The sequence below is a fragment of the Phaseolus vulgaris genome, chromosome 3 (genome assembly GCF_051622355.1).
Source record: "Phaseolus vulgaris cultivar YP4 chromosome 3, ASM5162235v1, whole genome shotgun sequence".
Classification (NCBI taxonomy): domain Eukaryota; kingdom Viridiplantae; phylum Streptophyta; class Magnoliopsida; order Fabales; family Fabaceae; genus Phaseolus; species Phaseolus vulgaris.
The window spans coordinates 41,362,478-41,386,881 of NC_143500.1; the positions used below are offsets into that span (position 1 = coordinate 41,362,478).

At 35.9% G+C, this 24,404-nt stretch overlaps 1 protein-coding gene across 2 annotated transcripts; it reads right to left on the reverse strand.

Annotated features, from left to right (window-relative positions):
• Window positions 1-3,034: 3,034 nt before the first annotated feature.
• GRV2 (DNAJ heat shock N-terminal domain-containing protein) lies at window positions 3,035-23,485 on the reverse strand. Of its 2 annotated transcripts, none has more exons than XM_068608370.1 (22): window positions 22,509-23,485; window positions 20,443-20,679; window positions 20,163-20,250; window positions 19,863-20,071; window positions 19,135-19,236; window positions 18,995-19,057; window positions 16,570-18,804; window positions 15,866-16,228; window positions 15,381-15,521; window positions 14,758-15,150; window positions 14,139-14,633; window positions 13,383-13,606; window positions 12,889-13,233; window positions 11,552-11,846; window positions 9,048-9,572; window positions 8,623-8,968; window positions 8,178-8,521; window positions 7,610-8,074; window positions 6,904-7,028; window positions 4,190-4,313; window positions 3,648-3,716; window positions 3,035-3,473 (listed from the first exon to the last, which is right to left on the reverse strand). In XM_068608370.1, exons 1-22 carry the CDS (start codon window positions 22,935-22,937, stop codon window positions 3,273-3,275), a joined length of 7,818 nt encoding a protein of 2,605 aa, XP_068464471.1. In that variant the 5' UTR covers window positions 22,938-23,485; the 3' UTR covers window positions 3,035-3,272. The 2 variants fall into 2 exon arrangements, with proteins under 2 accessions (XP_068464471.1, XP_068464472.1); XM_068608371.1 differs by having other exon boundaries at window positions 19,135-19,246; window positions 22,509-23,386.
• Between the last annotated feature and the right edge of the window lie 919 nt (window positions 23,486-24,404).

Here is a 24,404-nt window from a genome sequence, read left to right on the forward strand (position 1 = left end):
ATCGTTCCAGTAATATACATCTAGATTAAAAAAACTCATTTCCAATTATGTATTCAATTGCAAGTTTTAATTATCCAAAACTCCTATTTTTACATTCAATAATGGTTGTACAATCACTTCTAACTTATAATAACTTTCTCTACTCTAAATTACAAGTTAGTATATATGTTCTTATATACTTTATAGAATCTTAGATTTTACTAAATTATAACATTATAATAACTTTCAATAACATGTTTTCTTATTCAACTTATCATTCATTAAATTTTCTTATTTATACAAACTTTCTAGGTATAAAATTAGCAAAATTGTGAATCTATATTGTTTCATAACTCAAGTTTAATTTCCTAACATCTATGACTATTCTCATTTTATTAAAATTTATATTTTAAAATTTAAACCTTATGGTAAATTTTTTAAAAAAATGAAAATAAAAGTAATCGTTAATAAAAAATCTAATATTGAATTATCATATATTAATTCTCTCAATGTATAGACAACTCACAACGATAATCCAAAATCAATATACATCCAAGATCTTTTTAAAAAATCCAAATCAAATATAAATCATTAACAAATTAAACACTCCCATAAATTTTCAGTATTTTTCTTAGCATTCATATGCAAGTAATTTCCAACAATTCTACATATTTCTATTCAACTTACAAACCAATTTTTTCAATAAAATACTTGAAAATTACTTATATAACTAACCCATAATCATTTCTATATTTATTTATTAAAGTCCAATTATATTTACATGTCAGGGTCTATATGCAAAGTATATGATGACTTAGATGCAATTCTTTATCAAAGATGTTGTATGAAGTTGAATTAGAATTAAATTTTACTCATTAAATAAATCTTATAGTCTTCAGGTAAATAAATTTAATGATACCAATTTCTCTTGTTGGAGATCCCACATCGACAAGAGATTAGAGCCTTTCATTGTATATAAGTGGGTGCAAACCTCAATCCTATGAGCCGGTTTTATGGGGTTGAGTTAGGCTTAAAGTCCACGAGTGTTTGTGTTGGACCTATCGTGTCACCCGCTATCGGACCGCTATCGGACCACCCAAAATATATAGTCCCACGCACGAGCTTCTATCTATCACTCTCGGCGTCTTAAATGGAAAGAATTCAACTTTAAAAATCACTTTGTAGAGTTGTGGTTAGCATGAATTAAAGTTCACATCATATTTGGTTTAGTTCAATCCACCACGTGTCTGCATTTTGGTGACTGAGAATGGGTGGAATGGTTTTCCGTTAAAGGTGACATTTTTTCTAAGACATTTCTTTCTAAAAACAAAAATAATAGCGTAAAAGTATTGGGATATGGTAACTACGATTGTTTGGAAGATATTAAGGTGCATCTAAGTCATCATATTAACTTCTTTTTACCCCGTCGCCAATGCATTTAATCGTACTCTTTTAAGATTTGGTTGTTCAAACATCAACCCTCCTTTTAGCCTTTCAATTGTTTCTACAAAAATTTAGTGCATTAATGATAACAATAAACCACCCTATCTTGCCCATTCAACCTTTGCCATCAAGTTCTGTTGTTGTTCTTAACATTGACACCTTGGAATTCTAAAATTTAGCAACTTGAATAATGTGTATATTTGGATAAACTTTTTTATAAGAATATTTAGAAAAGAAAAAAAATCTTCATAAATTAAAATTACTTTATACACAAGTTAAAAATTAAAAAAGCTATGTAAGAGAATCTCTACAGATTAGTTTATATATAAATTAATTTTAATTTATGGAGTTACTTATTTCCTTTTTTCATATTTTTTTATTCTAAAAGTCCCTATGAAGAAGTTTTCTTTAACATACTCCATCTTGAAAGAGAACTTGTTTTTATTCATTTTAAACTGGGTCCAAATTCTTGAAAGAAACTTTTAACTATTTAGGAATAAGAAGATAAAGTGGTCTCTGTTTATAGCCTAACATGTTATGGAATCTAAACTTGGATTTATTCAAAAGACTTCATCTAAACTTTAAAAAAAGAAATAGAGCACACAAGAATTTATTTATAAACTAATATCGATTAATGTGCTTTAAGTATTAGATATGCGTTATTTAGTATAATAATTACATCATAAAAAATAAAGCGGTATTTAGTATAATAGTTACATTAAAAAAAAGAAAGAAAGAAAGATAGACTAGGAATAAGTTATGACAAAAGAAACTCCGACTTACTTCTATCTTTATTTTTAATTTTTTAATCTATTGTATAAAATATATATTATAATTAATTTGGAGTTAGATTGTTGAATGAAATGTAATTCGGTAGCATGAAATTAGGAAGGGTTTAGGGTTTAGCAGAGAATCAGAAATTGTGTTTTGAATGAAGCGATTGCCTTTCTCGCTTAACGAAACTTTTTTGTTTCTTTTCTTACTTTGTTCTCTCATCTTGCTTCTTCTACACCAATTTCCCCTCGAATCTATGCCAACGCAGACCCAAGTTCAAGGACCAAGAGAATTCAAAGATGGCAACAGAACATAAACAACAGATGTTGAAGATCTCTTTTTCTTCATTTTAATTATTAGCCAGTACACCCATAACCGACCGACTTGCTTTCTTTTAAGAAATTCGGCTAATTTATCAGTTTGTACCACTTTCATTGCCTTCCATGTCTCATACAATCAGATGTTTGCGCCACTTAATTGACGTATTCTATAACATTCCAGCTGCTTCCAACCAAGTTTTAAATCGGTATACACATAAAAGTGACTTCTAAATTTAGTAAACGTGGTCGTTCTGACTTGGCCTAATTCTTAGGCTCTACACAAATATTACAATAAATCAATAATTAGCGCACATTATTAAGTTTACTTTCATTGAAATAGTATTATGAAACAAATATTAATCTACTTCAACATAAATTCAATTATTTTAATAAAAAATCAATTATTCAAACTTGCATTTACACACCAAGTCATTCAAAAGACCAAAAAGAATATCAACTTTGGCATTCTTAACGCTCGGTAAAAAGATTTCAGCTTTACCAATCACAAATGAAACAGCTTTCTCGCAATGCGCAAAATCACCTCACTATTTTGCAGCAAAATAGTAAATACATAATTCAATTTACAAGGATAGAAGAGAAGGGAGGGAAGGTGAAGAATCCCTCTACACAATAGAGAAAATTGCACATGCTTCCTAGTTACTAATCCAGGAGCAAGTATATAACGAAACTGTACAGTGTACTATACAAGTATAGGCTTGGGTATACTGCGTCACGTAAAAATGTCTTACTGTTCTACTATAGAAGCTGATCCTGCTTACCATTGAAGTCAGATGACGGAGGAGTTCTGGAAGTAGTGGATTGTGGTGGCGCAGTAAGGGCATAAGTGAGTCTCGACGATGATGAATTTTCTATAAGACCAGCAATGCCAGCAGCTGCAGATTGAGCATTTGAAGGGAGGAATAGGTCATGCTTCTGGTCTTTGTAAGCACTCCAAACCTGGAAAGCAGGAGGGAAAATGATTGTAGAAGGTAAAAACTAAGATATGGATAGTAGTATGCTTGCAACAGGAAGCAGCAAAATGCAGAAACAATGTTTCAGCTGCCGAGAGGCAAAAGCCAAAAACTAAAACAACCATGTTATATTGCTAGTAAAAAATGTGTTGAGACTTACATCAGAATTATTCAATAATTCTCGCACTTTAGTGCAATGGGCCCCTTCAGTAGCAAAGGCATGCAAGACCTGATTAAGGAGATGAGTAACTTGTCAAAAACAATTGTTGAACCATCAACAGAATATTGGGACAAATTCATTAATACAGAATATTTTTGTCGAGAAACAACCACAGCTGCAAGTACCTTCTTCAATGTTTGCCAAATTGGGAAAAATTACTAACGAAAAAGAAATAAAATCCCGGCAGAAAGAAATACAAAATATAAACTCGAGTACATGCATCAATTATTAATTTAAAGAGCAAAATGTCATAATTAAGAAACTAAAACATAATCGTTGATTTTATGGAAACTCATACTATTACTAACAAAATGTGAATTGGTTAAAAACCACTAAAACACTGGGTGCGGTTTTACTTGGTAAGTAGACTGGAACATACAAGAAGACATTTTTTAAGTTAAAGAAAATACTTGTAATGAAGAAAATATGCAAAAGAGAGCCTCAAACTAAAGAGGAAGAATAAAATTGACTCAGATTACAACCTCAATTGCAAGCACCCTGCCAATAGATGCTTCAGATTCATTCCACTTCATCTGAGAACAAAAGCCATTCCTTCCACCAGCCCTCCAATCAAGAAGACCAAGAAGAACTTCAACCAGACCAACTCTGCATTGTTTGCAAAATTTATTTTAGTATTGAGTTCGTGAATCAGTCCCACAAACATACAAGATAGTCTTCAAGCATGTAGTTGTTACAAAGCAACTATTGTGTGGCTCCAAAGCCATTCATGACCTTCCTAATATGTAGTAGGTAAATTCATTTTTCTACATTTCCCCAGTTATAGACCATCCAAACATCTTTCAACAGTCTCATTACAAGGAAAATAGTAAAAATTCAAAATCAAACAGACAGATACAGCACAAAAACAAAAATTTCAAGACCATAAGGTTAACTTCAAAAATATCACTCAATCTATATAATTTTTTTTTTAATTTTACATGACACTTTAATCCAAGAACCTATTATTTTTTTGGTTAAAATCGTGTTCTTGTAAAATTCCTAAACTATTAAATACTAGCTTTAAAATTTTTTGTATTATTTTGTCCTCTAAAATTTAAATATATTTCTTAGGAACCTCTAAAATTTACACATTTTTTAAGTCCTTGTTAGTGTAAAATTAATAGATGAAAATATTATGAGGACGACAGTCTTAACATAGTTTTAATTAAACATCTAACCAAAATCACATTTCACTGTACCATTTACATGTTAGAACCGTCATCCATATGAATTTCTGTTTATTTCAATAACTAATAAAAACCTAAAAAATATGTTCAAAATTTTAGAGACCAAAATAATACAAAAAAAATGTGGGACACATTTAATGTATTCGAAATTTTACAGGACAAAAAATGTATTTTACCCAATTATTTTTTATTCACATCTTTTTCTATTTTGATATGTAAATATAGATAGAAAAGGATGTTAATTAGTCAGTCACGGTTAGTTTCACAGCTATTGGCTAGCTGCCTGTAGATAAGGCGTACTGTTGTATTTTAGACTAAGACTGAATGATAATGACAGAAGTGCATTGCAAATTTGATCTCTGTTTCTCTCTTCTTTCCCTTCATCCTCTCTGTTCTGTTTTCTTCTGTCTTCCCCTCTTTCTTTTTCTTTCCCTACTAAATTCTATCATATTTCCGTTAAGTGAAAAGTGAGAGAGAGCACTAATGGATGCGAGGGTAATTGAATAAAATGCAGTTATGTTCCTATAGAGAAAATAATGAGGGTGTCATACATTTGATACAGGTGAGATGGTTAAAATGAAAAAAAAAAAAAAAGATAGAGTTATTGGTGATAGGAAAGTACCGACCAAATTCAAAGGAAAGTTGAACATGTTGGTATATGCTATATTCTATGGTAGTAAATGTTGGGCTTTAAAGGTATAACAAGAGAAAAAGGTGAGAAAAACAAAAATGAATATTAAGATGAATGTGTACTAATACAAAAAGGACACAATACAAACTATTGTATACAAAGTGGTGATTCTACGAACAACAATGGAAGAAAAGACGGAAAATTGTATAAGATGGTTTTGACACATTGATAGGAACTTGGGTATTATGTGGTGCCCAAGTTCCACATTGAGTAGTATGGAATACTATGTGGAGTAGTTAAGTGTCTTTCCCCCCTTAATGGCTAACTTTTGAGGGTGAGTTCCATAAGTGTTTGGATATTTTTCAAGTGTTATCAGAAATGGTTGTAGATGTATCGGAAAAGGCTACCTAGACGTTGGCTGGTGTGCTATGATAGGAATTCAGAATTATAGTATCAAAGTCCCACATCAAGTAGTATGTGATGCTCGATAGAGTATATAAGTGTTTGGTTATCCCCTTAATAACTAGCTAACTTTTGAAGGTAGGTTCCCCAAGTGCTTAGGTACTAATCTTGATAAAAACTATATTGCATTGTGTTGGACATCGATTAGAGATATGTACAAATTATAATATATAAGTGGGGTGCAAATCTCTTTTACCGATCTGGTTTGGTGAGATTGTGTTACTTGAAATCCACTTTCTAAGATAGTATCAAAACCTACCCTAGCAAGGTTTGTTGGACCTATCATGTTACCCACTATCGAGCCTGCTCTATTCTCACACTCGAGATGTCCCATCCTTGACATAAGGGAGTATGTTGAAGGTCTAAAAAATATGTTCAAATTATAATATATATCAAGCTGATTTGTGAGGACGAGTTAGTCTTACCCTTTTTTAAGACATGGTTTTTAGTCTTGTAAAAAAGAAATGGGAGACCAAGCAAGAATTCATGGTGAATAATATATCTGACTAATTTGTCTTTAACCTAGTGAGATTGTGGGATTCATGTAGCGAACTGCTGATATCTGCAATTATATTTCTGTAAAATTAAGGGGCATTTAGTAATCTTTAATTTCTGATCCAATTTTCAAACTCTTCATTTCTGATTCAATTTTCAAACTCTTCATCACGCATCACTATCATGACTGAACTTCAATTCTACCAGAAACAAGAGGAAGTCAAAGGCATAACCCATGTTTCTATAAAAGGAAATAGTAAGGCCTTATAATTGAAATTGATGTGATGAGTTTCTCTTTCACTTGCATCTTGTTGAAGTTGTCTGCAACTAATGCAATTTTCTATCATGAATTTGGATCTCAAAGTCATAAAATATTGAATCAGTTAAAAGTAAATTAATTTCAATTATACAAGGTACTCACTTCAGTCCTTGTGCAACAAGAGCATCTCTGGCTCGGTTACCAGCAACCACAACACGTTTTAGAGTCTCAAGAGCTAAAATACTTCCACCTTGCCACCCTATAGCTTTCATCAGCAGTGGAACAACCTGGAAGAAGAAATTTAAATATTTTTGTTTGTTTGGTCAAATACAGTTAAAAAGTAGGTCAGTGAAAATTATATTTATGTATATAGGAAACACCAGCAACAAAAGCATTCTAACATTATCAAAAAGAATCTAAAACCCTCTTTAAAGCATGAGACTGAATATGTAAACTTTACAAATACTTTTTTCCATACTCACAAGCTAAGTCACTCAATATCAACTTCAGTTGATTGGTATGTCCTCCCCACATTATGTAAAGCTAAGTCACTCCATACAAGACCACACATTTGCCATTGAGTGACTAGGGAAGTTCAAAACTAGGATTGGAAGCTAATAAACTGTTGAAAAAGGTCAATAGTTGCTTCTTTGGTGAACCAAGATAACAATTCACACACTATCCCCAGAGAGATTCTGGGGATACAGGTATTAGAGAGGGATGATCCCTGAGATGAACAAAGGAAATTCTGACAGACAAGCAAGTGTCTTGGTAATCACATTATCTACAGCAGAAAATTGCATAAGCAGCATAAAAGAATGTAAATTGCATATTAGCAGATTCACATAGAACTTGTCTTGTCAGATACCTGAGGTGTTCCGACACTCGTTGCAGCCATAGCTTCAGCACAGGTGGTACTAGCTGCAAGTTGATGCAAGACACGCAAACAACTCAGGCGCACCCGTTCCTGAGGTGTTTGTGTGTTCTCTGCTGATTCAATGTCTGGGTCAAATGTTTGTTCTGCATGTCTCTCATTGTTTACCTCACCCGATGACATTGTTTCTCTCCTTCCCTCAAATGCAACAGCAGCAACTAGTTTCGGTACATATCCAAGATACCCAACGTGATCTGCTAGTGCAGGGTGCACACGCAATAAGGAAACTAGTGCGGCAGACAGAAGCAAAGGAAGCTCTGGATCAACAACCTGTGCTTCATAATGTGTGGCAGCAATGGATGACAAATACTGATCCAGTAGACCTTCCAAGAACCTTTTAGGGTTTCTAAGAGGGAATTTGGGATCTTTCAAAAACAGCCGAACATAGATGCCACCAACCTGCAACGGCACAAAATTTTAGTTCATCTATGAGAATATAAATTATTCATCATACCATGTTATAAAAACAACAAATTTAAATATCACATATATTACACAATACCTGTGGCTCGTCTCTCATTTCCTGCTGTCCAGATGCCTGCTCAGGTACATCCCAATCAACAACACGTCCTTTCATCTGCTCACGGTATAGCTCTGATGACATAGTGGAAATTTGTGCAGACAAGGAAGCTGCCATTGCTGGCGTCCATACAAGTTCTGGTGTTTCTGTAGTCTGCTCAAGGGCAACTACAACAGCTTCACCAGGTCCATCCTTAATTACTGATACAAGGCCGTCAGGGAGAAACCTTGCAAGTGTTATAGCAACTCTTGGTCCATGCATTGGTTGGCCAACAAGCTTTCCCAACAAGGAAGCTGCCATAGCTCTTTGCTGGAGTGGAATTTCTTCTGCATGGAATTATGAATATTGTCAATACAAAAAATTCAGAAAATAAAATATAGAGGTGAGAATAATAAAAAAGACCAACTAAGGAGTACATGTCTCCTACCCTTCAAAGGCAAGAGCAATTCAAGAATGTAGACAACACCACCATGCTTGGCAACAGCCCAGGCAAGTTCGGGTGTGCTTGCCAATGCATAGAGAACATGGAGGGACCCTTCACGACAACTTCGGGCTGAGTGAAGCATTTGTAACAAAAGCAGAAGACTAGACCCATCCGCAACCATGGCTTGCAAACAAGGAGCATGTGCAGTTAAGAGTGACAACACTGCTAGGCAAAGTTGAGGAATATTACAGACTGATGCTTCAGGCACAGAAAAGCATTCAAAAAGTGGCAGTAACTTGTCTTTATTAGAAAATATGGATGCCAAAATGGGATTATTAGTCAGAAGGTTCTGCAGAAAATAAACAAGATTAGTCAGACATGTCAACCAAAAAAGCATTTCACTACAAAATAAAATAGTAAGAATTAACCTGAAGGGAGGTCAACGCAGAATGCAGACTTTTAATCAGCTCAAACTCTTCCTTTCCCACAGATTGTTCTTCAGACATTGTGCCAGAATTATCATGAGCATGCTGCTCTTTCACGGATTCATCAACAGCCTCAAGTGTATCCTCGGAAGTCTTAGAGGTATCTTCAACATTATGATAGGCATCTTCAACAATATGATTGGCATCTTCAACATTATGATTGGCATCTTCAACATTACGATTGGCATCTTCAACATTATGACTGGCAACTTCACATTGATTGTGCACAAGATAAGAAATAAAATCAATCAGAGCAAGGCAAAAAGTTTCTGGTTCACTAATTTCAAAGTCCGGTTGATCATTGTAGACTCTCAAGTAAACATTTCCAATGAATAATTCTCTGGATAGTGCTTTATAGACAAAATTGTGTGAATCCTTAATATCGTATGAGCCATCTGGACCTTGAGCTGAACGTTGCTGATCCACAAATTTTAGCAACTCTGCTCGCGTTGAAGAGTTCCAGATAATCTGCAGAGTGTTCAAAGATAGTATCAACAAGCAAATACAACCAAGAGACAGCTTAATTTCGTTTTTGTAAATTTGAAGCATTAATATTCTAAACCAACAAAATGGCCAATTATTTGCGACAAATTCATGGATTATATCATTGAACACCACAGGCAGTCAGTAGGTAGAATCTATTAAATTTCCAGGAAAACTAGTGACTAAAAGAAACAACAAATAACCATATAAACAAATTAGAAAACTCTTGGGAGCCTAGCCAAGATGTCAGAATTCATAAATAGCATTTTTTTTATTAAAAAAAATTGTATCACTGTATATACCATTAGGGAGGACAACAGGACAGGGCGGATGCGAGTTTGACTATCTCATCCCCATCACCGAAATAAAAATTCATCCTCATCCCTAACAGGTATGAATTTTTTGTTTCATCCTCATTCCTATCGGGAAACGGGTATATACCCGTACCCGCACTGTATCTACCCCCTTAGTGTTTCAAAATTAATTAAAAATATATAAAAAATAAAAATCACAGCGAAAGAAACATAATATTATCAAGTATTCAATGTCAAAAGCAACCACATTTTCTTTTCTCCAATGTCAAATATCAAGAAAGAAATTATAATTGTATAAAAGGATCAAATAACAATTGGATAAAGGTCAAATAATTATAAAATAAAAAGTAAACAAATCGATCAAATGTATGACAGAAATATGTTATGAAACTAAGGACCAAAGAAAAATTAATATAAGTTTTTGAAGTTATCTAATAAATTAAATGTGTTTTAGTAATTTAAAAAGGAGACGGGTATGAGGACGCGAATGGGTACGGGGACGGAGACGGGGCAAATAATGGACGGGTTCATTTGTAATCCCTATATACCATACAACAGCCAGGTACATTTTCCATTTGTGCCTTTTCTTCTTTTGGGGGAAAGGGGTGTCATTCACTAACCATTTAAGTCAGTAACAATGTGGTACAGATATTTTACCAACTTTAGGTTACATAATTTTGAATTTTAATTACTGTCGTGAACTAGCAAAGCCGCAAGATCAAAATGAGTTGAAGGCTCTAAAAATTTGCTGAATCAGTTTTAGTATAAAAACTTTATTTCTAATGTGCAAGGCTTTTCCAGAAAGCCCATGTCATTTTCCCTGTGCCATAGATCTCTACAGCCCATTGTTTTCTCAAAAAAAAATTAAGCTCTTATTTAATCTGAAGATCTTTTTACCAAAATGACAAGGTTTTTCCTTTTTCTTTTTTATCTTCAGCTCAAAATCTGCTGATTTTTTCAACACATCACAGGCAGCAACCAGATAGGTCGCATGTGGTGGCATCACCTGTGGCTTGACTGCAGCAGCTATGATTACTGAACCAGAAAGTTGTGTTTTGGGTTGCAGCTTGTAGTTTAGGATTTTTAATTTTCGGTTGGGTTGTATGGACACAACCCTTTGAAAAATAACTATTGGGTTTGGATTGGGTCAGGACACAGAACAGTTTTCAAAACAAGGAAATTGGGGTTGCATGGGACTCGGGTCGGGTTGAGCTGACCCGTGACTTTATCTTCTTCCTCAGGTTGAGCCGATTTCCACTATGACCATTCCACAACACCATTCTGTGATGTCGAAAGCTGCCATGATGCATTGCCACAAAAAACTCATTCACCACGGCCATGCTGTGGCAGCCCGTGACAAATCTGTCACTATTGCACCTTTATGGCCGTTTTTCCATAACACTGAATAATCTTTTGACTGATTTAGAAATGAATAAAAACTAAATCCTAGCCACTATTTCCTACTAATGACTCTCCATATAGCTTCTTGTCAAACAGATTAGTCACTTAAATTACATTCCAAACCAATAATCTGTGCAATGGAATCAGACATTAATTGAAACCTTTACAGAGCAAAACAAGAAAATAAGTGTCATGCCATCATCAAAACATTTCTTCCGTACACAATTAAGGATTATGAGAAAATAATACCTCTGGTGATTCCAGGTTTGCATTTAATTTGGACAGTAAATCTTTGGGCATTTGGTCTTTTAACATGCTAGAGAGCTTGGGAGTTAGCAAAACTCGGAGGGCATCAGCCGATGCCTGATTGTAGGGTGTTGCACTCTCATCACTACACAGACCACTTAGTCTTGACAAGGCCAGAGATGCTCTTATGGCATGCATGTTTTTGGCAATTTGAACACTAGCTCCAACACCATGTGATTCTGTTGCATCAGATTCTTCTGCAGTTGAGTCGTACTGAAGCAACAATGGCAAAAGGTACCTACCATGAACCATATTAAACAGATGAATCCAAACTTATTTTCAAATATAACTAAATAGGATAAATTATATTTTTTCGGTGCCATAAATAATTGATGTCAATATATAAAATTTAGAGCTCATTAGCAAACAAAAAACTCAAGAAGTCAATACTTCAGGGTTTAACTGAGTTTAAATTATAATACTAGGTTAGAGTCAGATGGTATTATTAGTAGGTAAATTCTGTTTCCTTATGCCTACTATAACAAGATGTAGAGCTTTACTAGATGATGTCAACTTTCACTTAATGCTCAGTGCAGCCCATTTAGTGAGGTATTAGATCAACACGAACAAAAGTCAGATTCCAAACAGATTATCACAGACGGGAATAACTCCCCAATTTAAGGGAACCTAGTGTTGAGAAAACGCTATATGTCACGCCTTATTTGCTGATGTAAGTTTCATGCATTCGGGAGAAGAGTATTGTTCCCATGCCTTAGCAGGTAAACCTATTACTGGCAACAATTATGAGTGAGACCAATAACTATAGTTTGGCTAATCATTTACAGGGAGTATTCCTCTTAATCCTTCCTTTCTTTCCCTTGTCAGTAGTTCCCACATCATTGTCCCATCCTTGTTTGCCTAGCTCAGCTACGAAGTTCAATGTTGTTTGTTCTATTACATGGGAACAACATGAAATATAAGGTTTAGGTGATGGAATCCTACTTTAGAAGGAGATTGAAAGAGTGAGGAATGTCTCTAGAGATGCCGGTTAAAAAAAAGAAAATCTGATACAAACCGGCTACAGTTTGAGAAAGTCAGGAAATTACTAGTTTCTATAAGGATCTCCAAACTGAGACACTAGTAAGAAAATTACTGTTTCAGAAATTTCTGAGAACCAGAGTTGGAAAGCACTTATAACAGCCAACACATGTAACAAACACTACTTAAATATGCACTTATTGAAGATACTTATCCTATTTACTCTCTAGACTCATCCTCCTCTGAACTTGAAATTGATATAAAATAATTTTCTCAATAAAACAATAATTGAAGAGGCATACCATAAGACACCAGCCTTCAATAAAGCATCTTGCAATTCAGAGGAAATAGAAACATTGGCAATAGTCTGTATAGCAGCATCAACTGCTGCAGGTACAAGTTCAAATTCGGTGCAGTGCACAATGTCCTCAACTAATCCAGAAAACTCAAGTATCTCAGCTCTGGCAGCCTCAAATTGACTAAGAACTGAAAATGTTCGCATGATGTTTGTAACAATGATGGCAGATGGTTCATTTCCAGGAGTAGTTGGCTGAACGACACCCATGCAACGGGAAAGAAGAGTTGCAAGAAGATGTACCCCTCCATCTCTTACCAGCTCTTCACCATTCAATTTAGAAGATGCACATCTAACCATATGAAAATTCAAGGAAAGAACAAAGGTTACCAGATGTTTAAATCTAATAGCATTATGGTTCTTACAAAGTGGTATAGGCTTAACTCAACCCCCACTTCGTAAGAATGGTGAACCCTAACAAAAAGAACAGGGAACTCTTACGTCAGCCAGACCAGCTCTGACGCAGCAACAAGGAGAGGTGCTCTATCTGAAGAGAGAAAATTGTTATCATCCTTGTCCACAGTAACAGCACTCAGCAACATCGGATAGCCAGCATATTTGAATGGCTCCAATACATCTCCATGTCTTCTGTATAAAATACATTGCCCCTTCAACAAAAGTAGCAATCTCCACGGCTGCGGACCTTGCAACCCTTGCATGGTAGCCTATGTTCACAAAATGTATAATTTAACAAATTATGAAAGGCATAAATATAAACCAATTCATTGTAATGGAGGGTATATTCATGAACCAATAAATCATACTGAAAATGAATGAGCATTATGATTTTGATGGACCATTTTTGTGCTTGTATATAACATTGTCAGCTTGAACGAATGATTTTCTAGTGGCGGCTTACTAGAACATTAAAATATATAAGCTAAATAAACATGCATAAATACATATTTTCCCTATCAGGATTTTAAGTCAATAACATACCCAAGAAAAATCACAATTCCATTGCCAACTCTAGATAAAAAAGCAAATATACAGATTCCAGATTTTATTGAACAAGATACTTGATTTCAGAATTTATTGCTTAAGACAGCACTGCTCTTCATAATTTTTCTGCTGAGATACTTATAGAAGTATGGAAACCGTTACTTAGAAAACTAGAAAGAACCATGCTGCTTTAGTGACACTTGTTGAAACAAGATTCCAAAGAAGCCTGAGTATGACATGGAAACATTTAACTACCTGGAGACGTTCATAGGCCTTTTGTATGGCAAGAAACTTATCCCTCCCTTCTGGATTTTTGTCAGGATGATATTTCATAGCAAGTTTCCGATATTGTCGCTTTAATTTTTCTTCATCAATGTTCTCAATCTGCTTTGATAAGCTAGATGCTTCATCTGCAATCTCCGAAGAATTTCTTTTATTTACATAGTCACTAGATATATCCTCAAAGGATATTTCAAGGATCTTGCAAGCTTCTTCTTCAGATAAATCCATAGGCTTTCTAGTCAACTCTTCACGCCACATTACAAGTAATGACTGAAGAAACTCTACATGTTCAACAATTGGCCAATTTGGAAAACGAATATCATCACATAGGTTCCTGAGGTAATATCGGTGACACCACATTTCATCTCTCAATTCTGGGTATGTCACTGGAGGCATGGGGGCATAGTCATACAAAACATGGCAATGCTGTGACAATTTTTGTGGAAAATCGCCAAGATGCTGCAAAACCTGATGAAGAGCAAAGGAGAATCAAATCAATTCCACTATGGGAATGAACCAAGTGAATATATACTCTTGTAAAATTAAGGAAAAATAAAATTCATCAAAGTGGCTACTACAAAGTTTATATTACCTGACGAATTAGATTTTCTGCCCTCATTTTGTGAGTCCATATTATCTCTGGGGTGTCAGAATCTGAAACCATTGCAGCAGCAAATGCTGCTGGACCACTACGCTCCAGTACATACAGCAAAGATTCAGGGAGAAGTCCACCAAGAACACTACGTTTTGCTAAAGGCAATGAAGTTGAAACTGCAGCCTCCTCCCCACCATGAAATGCTTGATGGACATGGGTGACAGAAAAGAGTTGCCCAATTGAAAGTAGATTAGATCCAGGATATGCCAGTGCAAAATAAAATGCACCAGTGCTGTACAGACGGATCATAGCTTTTGGATTCCGGGTAACAATGGCCTTAAGCAATGCAGCAGCTGCCTCAACAATACTTGGTTCCCCAGAAAGAATGGCCTATCCCCACCCCCCACCCCACCAAATGAAAAAATGGAAATAATATAATACTTGAATTTGTTTAGAAGTTGGAACCGTAGAATAACAACGGAAATCTTTCCTATTTTCATCATATTGTTCTCTCCTAGAAATCTTTCTGGAGAAGGTCGTCCAAACAGAAAAATATGTAAGTCACAACACCAATATTCTCCGACACAGCTGGTTAACAAAGGTACAGTTCCTACAATTACCTGTGCAATATGTGGAAAGCAGCGTGGACTTGACAAGATTCGTTTTACTCTAGGAGTTGGAGTAACAATCTCTCCAGCATCATCTAAATCTGAATGTGCCGACACCATGCTATGCAATATGGACAAAGCTGTCTCCCCAACCTGAATATAAGCAAAATAAAATTAAAGTGAATGTCAAAAAACTGTTTTTGATACAACTAATTATCCTCTCTTCACTTTAGGTTGATTTCCAAATGGGTTTACAGTTATCAACAATTCAACATAACAGAACCTTAACATTGGTAGCCAATCTCAACAGTTCCCCAAAACAATCAAGTAATTCAGATAAAACAAATGAGAACATGTCTAGATTAACAAAAAATAAGGTTGAGAAAAAAAATTACAGACCACTCCACAAAAAATGGGAAGAAAAAAACAATAGCTACAGAAAACATCACAACAGCAATTATTACTGATATTATCTTCCAGCTTCAACAAGATTCTACCTGAGGCGGGGTAAGGACAGGAACTCTAAGGGCAAGCGCCCAACGAAGTTCACGGATATCCCGCAGCTTCTTCCAATCTAGCATCCCAGAAGCCCAAAACCTTGTCGTCCAATCAATAGCCTTCTTGGACCACAACCTTCTAATACCATCCTTTTCCATGGGTCCAATTTGAGCACCATCTTTTTCAATATACATCCATTCCTTAAGGGGTTCCATAAAAGCACTAGCAGCAATTAAATTTGATTGCAAGGGAATAGATGTCCTCTCTGAAGTTTCATGGACCACAGTAAGCAGATCAACAGCTAATACGCAGCCTCCAACTAGGACACAAGCCTCCACATTTGATAAAACCTTCATCAATGCCTGAAATTCAGTAAATCATAGTTAATTTAAATTTTCAAACCATAGAATTGAAAAAACCGCAATGTTCACATAAGTGTTTATAAAACTTAATTCCATTTAGAATAATCATTAAGCCAATGACCATTGCAACTGCTACAAATTGCAACTAGCAGCAATGAAGGTCAAAATTCAAAATGTATATATTCTTTTAAATCAACTAGCTACCAACATTTTGATACTCTTGAAGCAAAAATATTAGGATGAACATCGACTAGAACTATGACACAAAAGAAAAGCAAATTAACCCTTCCTCCCCCTGACAGAGAAGACAGAGCTAGGAAAAGTAACTTATATTTACAAACCTTCAGAAGTAAAAGAAGTCGGTGCCTCAAAGCTCTGTCATCTGTCCTGTCCAAGAGAACAGTAATGTGAGATGTGCCTTCAAAAGGGCCTACAGTCATGTAATGCTGCTCATATACAATTGTCATCGCTCTAGCACAAAGCTCTCTCACTGATGACCCACCACCTCCACCAAAACCATCTAATCTACCCATGTCACACCAATCATCAGACGCACCTAATTCATCAGGAACAGCTCCATCTACAGTAAGCCCAGTGTCTGCATCACACAAAAATCGATGGTAAAGTGCCCTGAAGAAAGCAACAGGATCACGCAATGGGAAGTCTTGTGCCCTGCCAGCACTGCCACTCTCAAGCAGTAATCGCAGATAATATTGCCCCACACAAACTTCTTTTGACAAGCTAGGGTAACGAACAGAAAATTCAGTGTAGTTCCAAGATATTTGTGGTACACTCTCAACCCCTGATACCATTTCCAAGGTAGTGCCCCCCGGAACAATATCTTCAGTACGCTCTTTCTCAACATCTAGTTTATGAACTTCAGCTTTCAGAGATTCTCTCAACTCTTGCCTGGTACGCTCATTCCAAATCAAGTCTGCACGATTGTGATCAAGATCAAAAGCTCTCCAAAATTCAGGCCAATTACATAGAAGCCGACCAGATCCTACAGGGGTGTTCTCTACAACAACTTGAGCAGGAGCAGGAATGCCTTCATTCTGCAAACCAACTGCATTGCTGTCAGGATCAACTGAATTTTGAAATTCAGATTCTGGTGCTTCATTTGAGTTTGCTGACACTGCATTAGCTGAAGCCAGAAGAGTTGAATGTCCATTTTGCACATCTACTGTAGAAGATCCATTGTTCAAATGTTCACTAGTATGAACTACTGAAGATTGAATATTTGAAGCCTGTCCAGAACTTGGGTCCATACCAGTTTTATGAAAGTTGTCTAAGCCTCTCACAACAGTACCCAATGTTTGCCTAGCTGAATCAGAAGCATCAAAGTTATTAGCTAAAGGGAAAGGTTGTTCATGAGAAATAAGTCCTCTCCCAATGCGTCCTTTTCTGTGCTGAAGTAAACGTCTTTTTCTTTTTCCAATTGATGACTCTTCTTGATTTGTGTCTTCGGATAGAACTTCATCAGCACGTGTGTGCAAGTAAGCAACAAGACCAGGAGGCAGAATTCGGGACAATAGCTCCAAAGCTGGTTGATAGGAATCTGCCCACAGAGCAACAAGCTGTCGACTAACTTCACGCCTCTCACCAGCTGGATGGAAAAATGCATGCAGTAAATGCCTCAACAAAGCACCATCACGCAGAGAAGCATCTCGCATGGACTCTGCAGCTATAGCATCTTCTTCTGCAATTGACCGCATTATCATTGCCACTGTTTCTCTAACACTTTCAGCAGGGTGACCAAACAGTGCAAACAAGCGACGCTTCAACCCTGCAACTTGGCGTAACAATTCAACAAAAACAGTATATTGGGTAGTCTCACCATGTGGATCACAAATCATAGCCTCAAGCACTTCAACAACAGTCATTGACAGTAAAGGGGATACTGACGTGGGCTTTAATCTATTGACGAGAATGATGATATAATTATGATTAGCAAACAAAACTGACTTTGTATGCATAATTGTGGCATGCCACTCCCCTTTAGAATCTGTTACATTTGCATCACCAGGCCCACCACCAATGAGTACAGCTACAAGCCCTGCAGCCTCAGAAGCAACACCCTCAGAACCATTTCTGAGTAAACCCATTATCCTTCCAACTGCTGCCGGAAAAGACATCACGTGTGATGCTGCACTTCTTGAGGCAAGTAGTCTACGTAAACATCCAATAAAACCCATCACAGTTGCTGCAGCTTTTGGTGAAGGGGGTGGCAACGGAGGAGATTCTGGAGGAAGATTTGGGGCAGCAGGAAGCATAGTGATCAAGGCCATCAAAGTAACCTCTGGTACTTCAATATTTGGAAGTACACCACTATAAGGTATACAGGCATTGAACTCTCTTATTCTACGCCATAGTTTAGCCCTTGATCCAGGAATAGAACCACCTTCAGCAACGGCATCTTTGGCTGCAGCTGCCAAATGCTTCAAATGAATTGATGCACTTTCTGCATCAGTAACAGGCTTTTGTTGACCATGTAGCAAAAACACTCTCCCACAGGGAGGATCAATACGATGACCAGGCATTGTCAGTCTTGGCAATACAGGTATGGCACATTGACCCTGTAAAAGAACACCAGCTGAAATCAAAGATACACTAGGACACTCCATTCCACAATATTTCATTTTTAAAATAAGATTAACTCATCAGGAACAGGTCAACATTGATATTATGATATAACACAAGTATTATAGGGTATCAAACATGCAATCATACAACAGTTGCCAACCAAGATGAGACACATCTACCTACTTCAGTTTGCAAAGCATCACGAACTGCTGCAAGTAAGCTATCACGAGATGTGCTTGCATAAACCTACAATTCACACAATATGCATGAGAAAAAAAATAGCATAATAAATCACAAACTAGAATAGCACAACAAAAGCTTACATGGATGGGGCATCCATCACTAAATTCAATTGCAAACATCTGGGGCTCTTCAGCAAACCGAACAAGAGCACTTACTGAAGATAATGGACGAACAGTAACAGCCTGCAAACATCTAGTAAAAATTCTCAACATTTGACATAACCCAACATGAAACTATTGATAAAGAAACAAATACACATTCATTGAAGATGCATGCACCGTTCAAGCTTAATATATCCTCTTTAATATCTGTTTTACCTCCAACAATGATACTGTTTGCTTGCTGTTACCAGAACAAGTTGAGACTGCATTTTTTTTTCTTTGTAAAAAAATGTTTTTTCTAACTAAGAGGAATGTTTCAAATATGCACACACACAACTACTGAATAATTTTCCGGAAAATATAAAGAAATTCAAACACTTTTCTCAGAAGAAAATAGTTATAAAATAAAAGCACTTTATTTCAAAGTTTATCCAAATGCACCCTGAATATGTGGGTTTATAGAAAACAAGACATAAATCAGGGTGGTCAAAAACTCCAAAGACCCATAGTACAAAGCAAAACCTTCAACTGTAATCATGTCATTCAAGAATTATTTGAAACAATATTTTAGGAAACAATCATTTATCAAAGCCTAATGTCACATGCAAGAAATTACATAAGCATGTATCAATGCCTGTAATATAATAATAGATTTGCATCTACAAATGCAACATCATATTCACAAGTTGACTTAATACGTCACTTACTTCATAATTCTCCGGGCGCCTTTCAACGAGTGAAACCTTTGTAAGAATGAGCTGACGAGATACAGAATCACCATGCTCCCCTAGTCCTCCTTTAGGGCCAACTCCTAAGCTCAACCCTGGAACATTTAGAGTTCCATGGGCAGCAGAACGCAACCTTGTTACAGACCAACCCCCCAATGGGGTATCTTCTGCTCCAACTGCCTCCTTCTCTGAATTACATTTATTTGTTCAATAAATTCACAGCAGATAAACAACGAACTTGAAAGTGAAAGTAACAGAAACAAGGTAATGACTAGTTACCCCGTTGTTTTATATATTCAGAAACAGAGAGATTTTGAGAACTCTCCACAGACAAGGACAGCCCAACCGTGGATTTGGCAGCTTTTGTCTGCAATAAAATTTATGCACTGTTATTACAGTTGATATTAAAACAGGAAGTACAATAATCCTTTGTTATCTAGAAAGCATAACTAAAGCAACTTTACAAATGCTGCTTTGTTTAAGTTCCAAAAGGCAAGCTAATTTAAAGTACCAATATCAAGCAGAATAACTATTTAAGCTTAGACAAAGCCACCCATACCAAATTTGAGATAATAGCTGATGTTGTGCAACCAGAAGCAGCTTGAAAAGCTTTAGACTTTCTTCCATATAAGGGGCAAAGAACAAATCCGCTACCTTGATCAATGTTTTTCTTCCCAAAAGGACAAGAGAGAAGAATAATTGCAGGTGAATCCATGTCTCTAAAATCCAAGCACCAGCGAAGATCACCCGAATTTGTATCAATAAGCTCAACACCAACATAGGTTACTTTCAATTTCTGTGAAAGCCACCAGTCATACAAGATAATAAGTTTAGCTACTCACCACCCTCTTTTTTTGCACAACTAAGTTGATCACACAATTAGGCAACAGTTTTGTTAAACAAAGATTTAAAAAGAATAAAAATAAAATAATCTCCACAATATAAAATATTAAGGTAGTGTTTCAATTAAGGATTTCATTGTTATAAATTGCTTCAATTAAATGATTAATTATACTTTTTTTTCCATACGTAACCAATAACTACAAAATCAAATATCTTGGAATTGGAGTTTAAGGTCTAATTGAACCCCAGAAACTTATGAAGTGCCCAAGCCCTATAAGCACTACTTTGATATCTCTAATTGAGATAGGATCTCAATTGCCCAAGAGCCCCATCACGGTGGCAGCACTCTACAACAGTTAACTCGGCCTTTCTGGTTAGCCCTTCTGTAGGTAGCCCTGTCCGTCCTTGGGGTGATCACAATTAATGTGACTTTCTAACTAAATATTAAGTACTTGGTATTATAATTTCAACACAGTCTATGGAAATACAGTTTAAGAAGGTAAAAAAAGGAAATATTGATAAGTTTTACCATTAACACAACCATTGTAAACTTGTATGTTATATTGCTATTGGATAGGGAAAATAGGTGTGGGAGAGAAAGAAAGAGAGATGCAAGAGAGACAGAACTTTATGGGTGAGTCTGTGGTAAAACCATAGAAGAGAAAAAAGAAATTTCTAAATTCTGTTGTTTTAGGTATTATTTGAAATCCCTTCATTTCGCTTGAAAAAAATCCCGTGTAGAATTTTCATCATTTCAAAATTCGTGGGTTTTGACATCCAATAAATAAAATGTTTACGGGTTAAACAATTTACTTTATCCCTATAGCTGTTCTCACTTTTAAGTTTTAGTTCCTGTGCAAGAAAACTACAAGTTTTAATCTCTGCAATGATTTTGTGCGGTGATTTATCACTGCAAAAAGTCTTTTAGTGGTTTTACATGACCAGGAAGTTTTCTCTGATCCTAGCAATAAGGACCAAACCTCAACTTTTATGCACATGCAGGGACAAAAACTTGCAATTTTCTTGTATATGGATTAAAAACTTAAAATGGGGATTACAAGGACCAAATAAATAGTTTAACCTTTTTTATGGGATTCATCTTTTCTAAAGCGAGGTAAAATAAGGAATCTCAAACGTCCATGAAATATCAATCATCTTTATTACATGCCCGTGCATAACAAATGGTAAATGTGTAAGATTACATTACTATATCCTTCCCCGCTTTAAAAAGTGTCATATGAGTGGTATTTTAAAGTCAACTCGTTAGAATACGTTGTCTTAAATGAAATTTATTGAAAAGTTGCTGTGTGCTTTGAGCTGTATCTAATTCCTAGATATGTCTTTTCTTATTCTCTTCTCTTCCCACTCATACATTGTATCTGATATCCTAAGAGAGGGAAACTCAATCTCTCAAATTCATTCTTCTTCTTTTTTGTATTTTTCTCAGGTCAATTAAAAGTTAAATACCTCTTTAAAAACTCCCTATCGAAACAAACTTCACACACTTATTTTCTCTTGATCAGCATGAGACAAAAGAAAGACACAAATGCGCATACACACAATTCATCACGCACAACAAATTATGAACAGAGCACAACAACTAATAAACAGCGCCACACACACTTAACCATCGTAATGCAAGCATGAATCCCACGATCAAAATGCATAAATGTCCACAGTCTTTACTTACATGCCAGATGAAGTTCACAGAAAATCAATCATCAAAAACATAAATTCAATCACAACAAAAAAAAAAAGCAATGGTGGAGCGGCCTGACTTACAAAAGGAACCCACTGAGACGCTCGTCGCCGAAGATGAAGCACCGGGAACTCAGCCACCGGCGCCAACCGATTCCAGCGTATCCGATGCAACTCCGTCAAAATACTCGCCCTGTACCGCGACGAGAACTTCATGGATTTGAATTTTCCGCGTCCATCGGTCCTCACGCTGAGATTGAACTCATTCGAATTCTCATCGCGGCCGAGAATAGGCGCGGCACCCTCGAAATCCGTCGCTACATCGTAGGAGTTGGTGACAGAGAGCGTGGAAGGATCGAGAGTTAGAACGGAAACGGTGGAAATGCAGAGTATCCGCTTGTAGCGCCCGCGCCAGGAGTGCTTGACGACCATGTAGCGCGCCAAGTACTCAGGCTCTTCGAGCGGCGGAGGAGCAGAACTGACTGCGGCGGAAGCGGCAGCTGCGTTTTCCATGACGGGCGGCGGACGAAGCTGGACAGGGCGATTGAGATCGGATGCGTAACGGCTCACGGATTCGACCTGGGGCAGATAAGCAAGGGTGTGGACACGCGGCGCATTGTGGAAGCGGAGGAAGAACCAGAGTCCCTGCTGCGACGATGAAGGTGCCGCCGCCGCCGCCGGGCTTCCGAGAGGCCGAGAGTTATTCGCCCCCAGCTCTGAGACTTAAGAGAGGTGTGGATTACATTCAATTTTGGTTGGATCGAATGGAACCCTAACTACGGCGATTTGTTCATCCAATGTGAGGTTTGGATTGGAGTTCCGATGGAGAAGGGAAGGGTTAGGTTTGCAGAAATCAGAGAGTGGAAATGGAATCGTCGCAACGCAAGAGATCGATGTAGAGTGCCAGAAATTACGAGAGAGAGGGCAGCAAGAATAGGCCTGGACACAACGCACCGTCTCACACTGATCAATATGACGTGTCCATTTCTTATTCGCTATCACTCCTCCACCTCCTTACAATTAATTTATACACTCAAACAATTAAATGAAAAACACTTTCCTTCTCTGTGCTTTTGTAACTAATAAATAAATATAATTAATGTCATAACACTCTTTTTCTCTTCATTTTTTCCCTCTATCACCACAAAATCTAATTTTGTACGAAAAATACAATTGGTATTGTTCCAATAATTGCTCATATTAAATAGATTAATTTTAAAGCAGAAACATAAGCTGCACCTGTAGTTTATATTTTTTAAATTTTATTATGTTCTTATAAATATTGTATTGTAAATTTATAATAATTATAATTTTATTAAACTAATATACAACGTAGATTTACAAATATCATTACAAATTTTATTTAACGAATAAATATTAGAGTTTGTCACATTTTAAACAATTACTTTTTGTTTTATTTTTAATAAGTCTCTTTCTATTTGTAACAGATAACAAGGAAGGTAAAAGTGTTTAACAAAAACTTTAATTAAATTGCAGGCAGTCAAACAATATTAAATTTAAATATACACAACGTAAAATGAAATAACAATAAATACATTATCATTTCAAATTTATGAAAGGGATTCATTCAAATCATTATCAAATTAAAAAACATTTCGATGATTACATCAAATTTTCTTAGTTTTGTTCAGTTTGCACTTATGCATGATTATAAAACAACTTATCAATATATCATTGAGATAAGTGATATTGAATGTAATTGTTTTTACGTGTAATTTTATATTCTAACTTCGTGGATGAAAAAAAATAAAACTTAGAGAATCATATTAAGAGATGAATAGTTATTTTTTTTTAGCAAACATTAATCATCAATAAAGGTTTTGAATATTTTACATCTATGATAAAAAAAAAATAGTAAATAATTAATATGAATTTAACTGGTTAATTCAACTTTGTTAATATTTTTGTTTTTTTATCATTGACGGAGTTGTATAATTAAATTACTCCCTTGACTTTAAG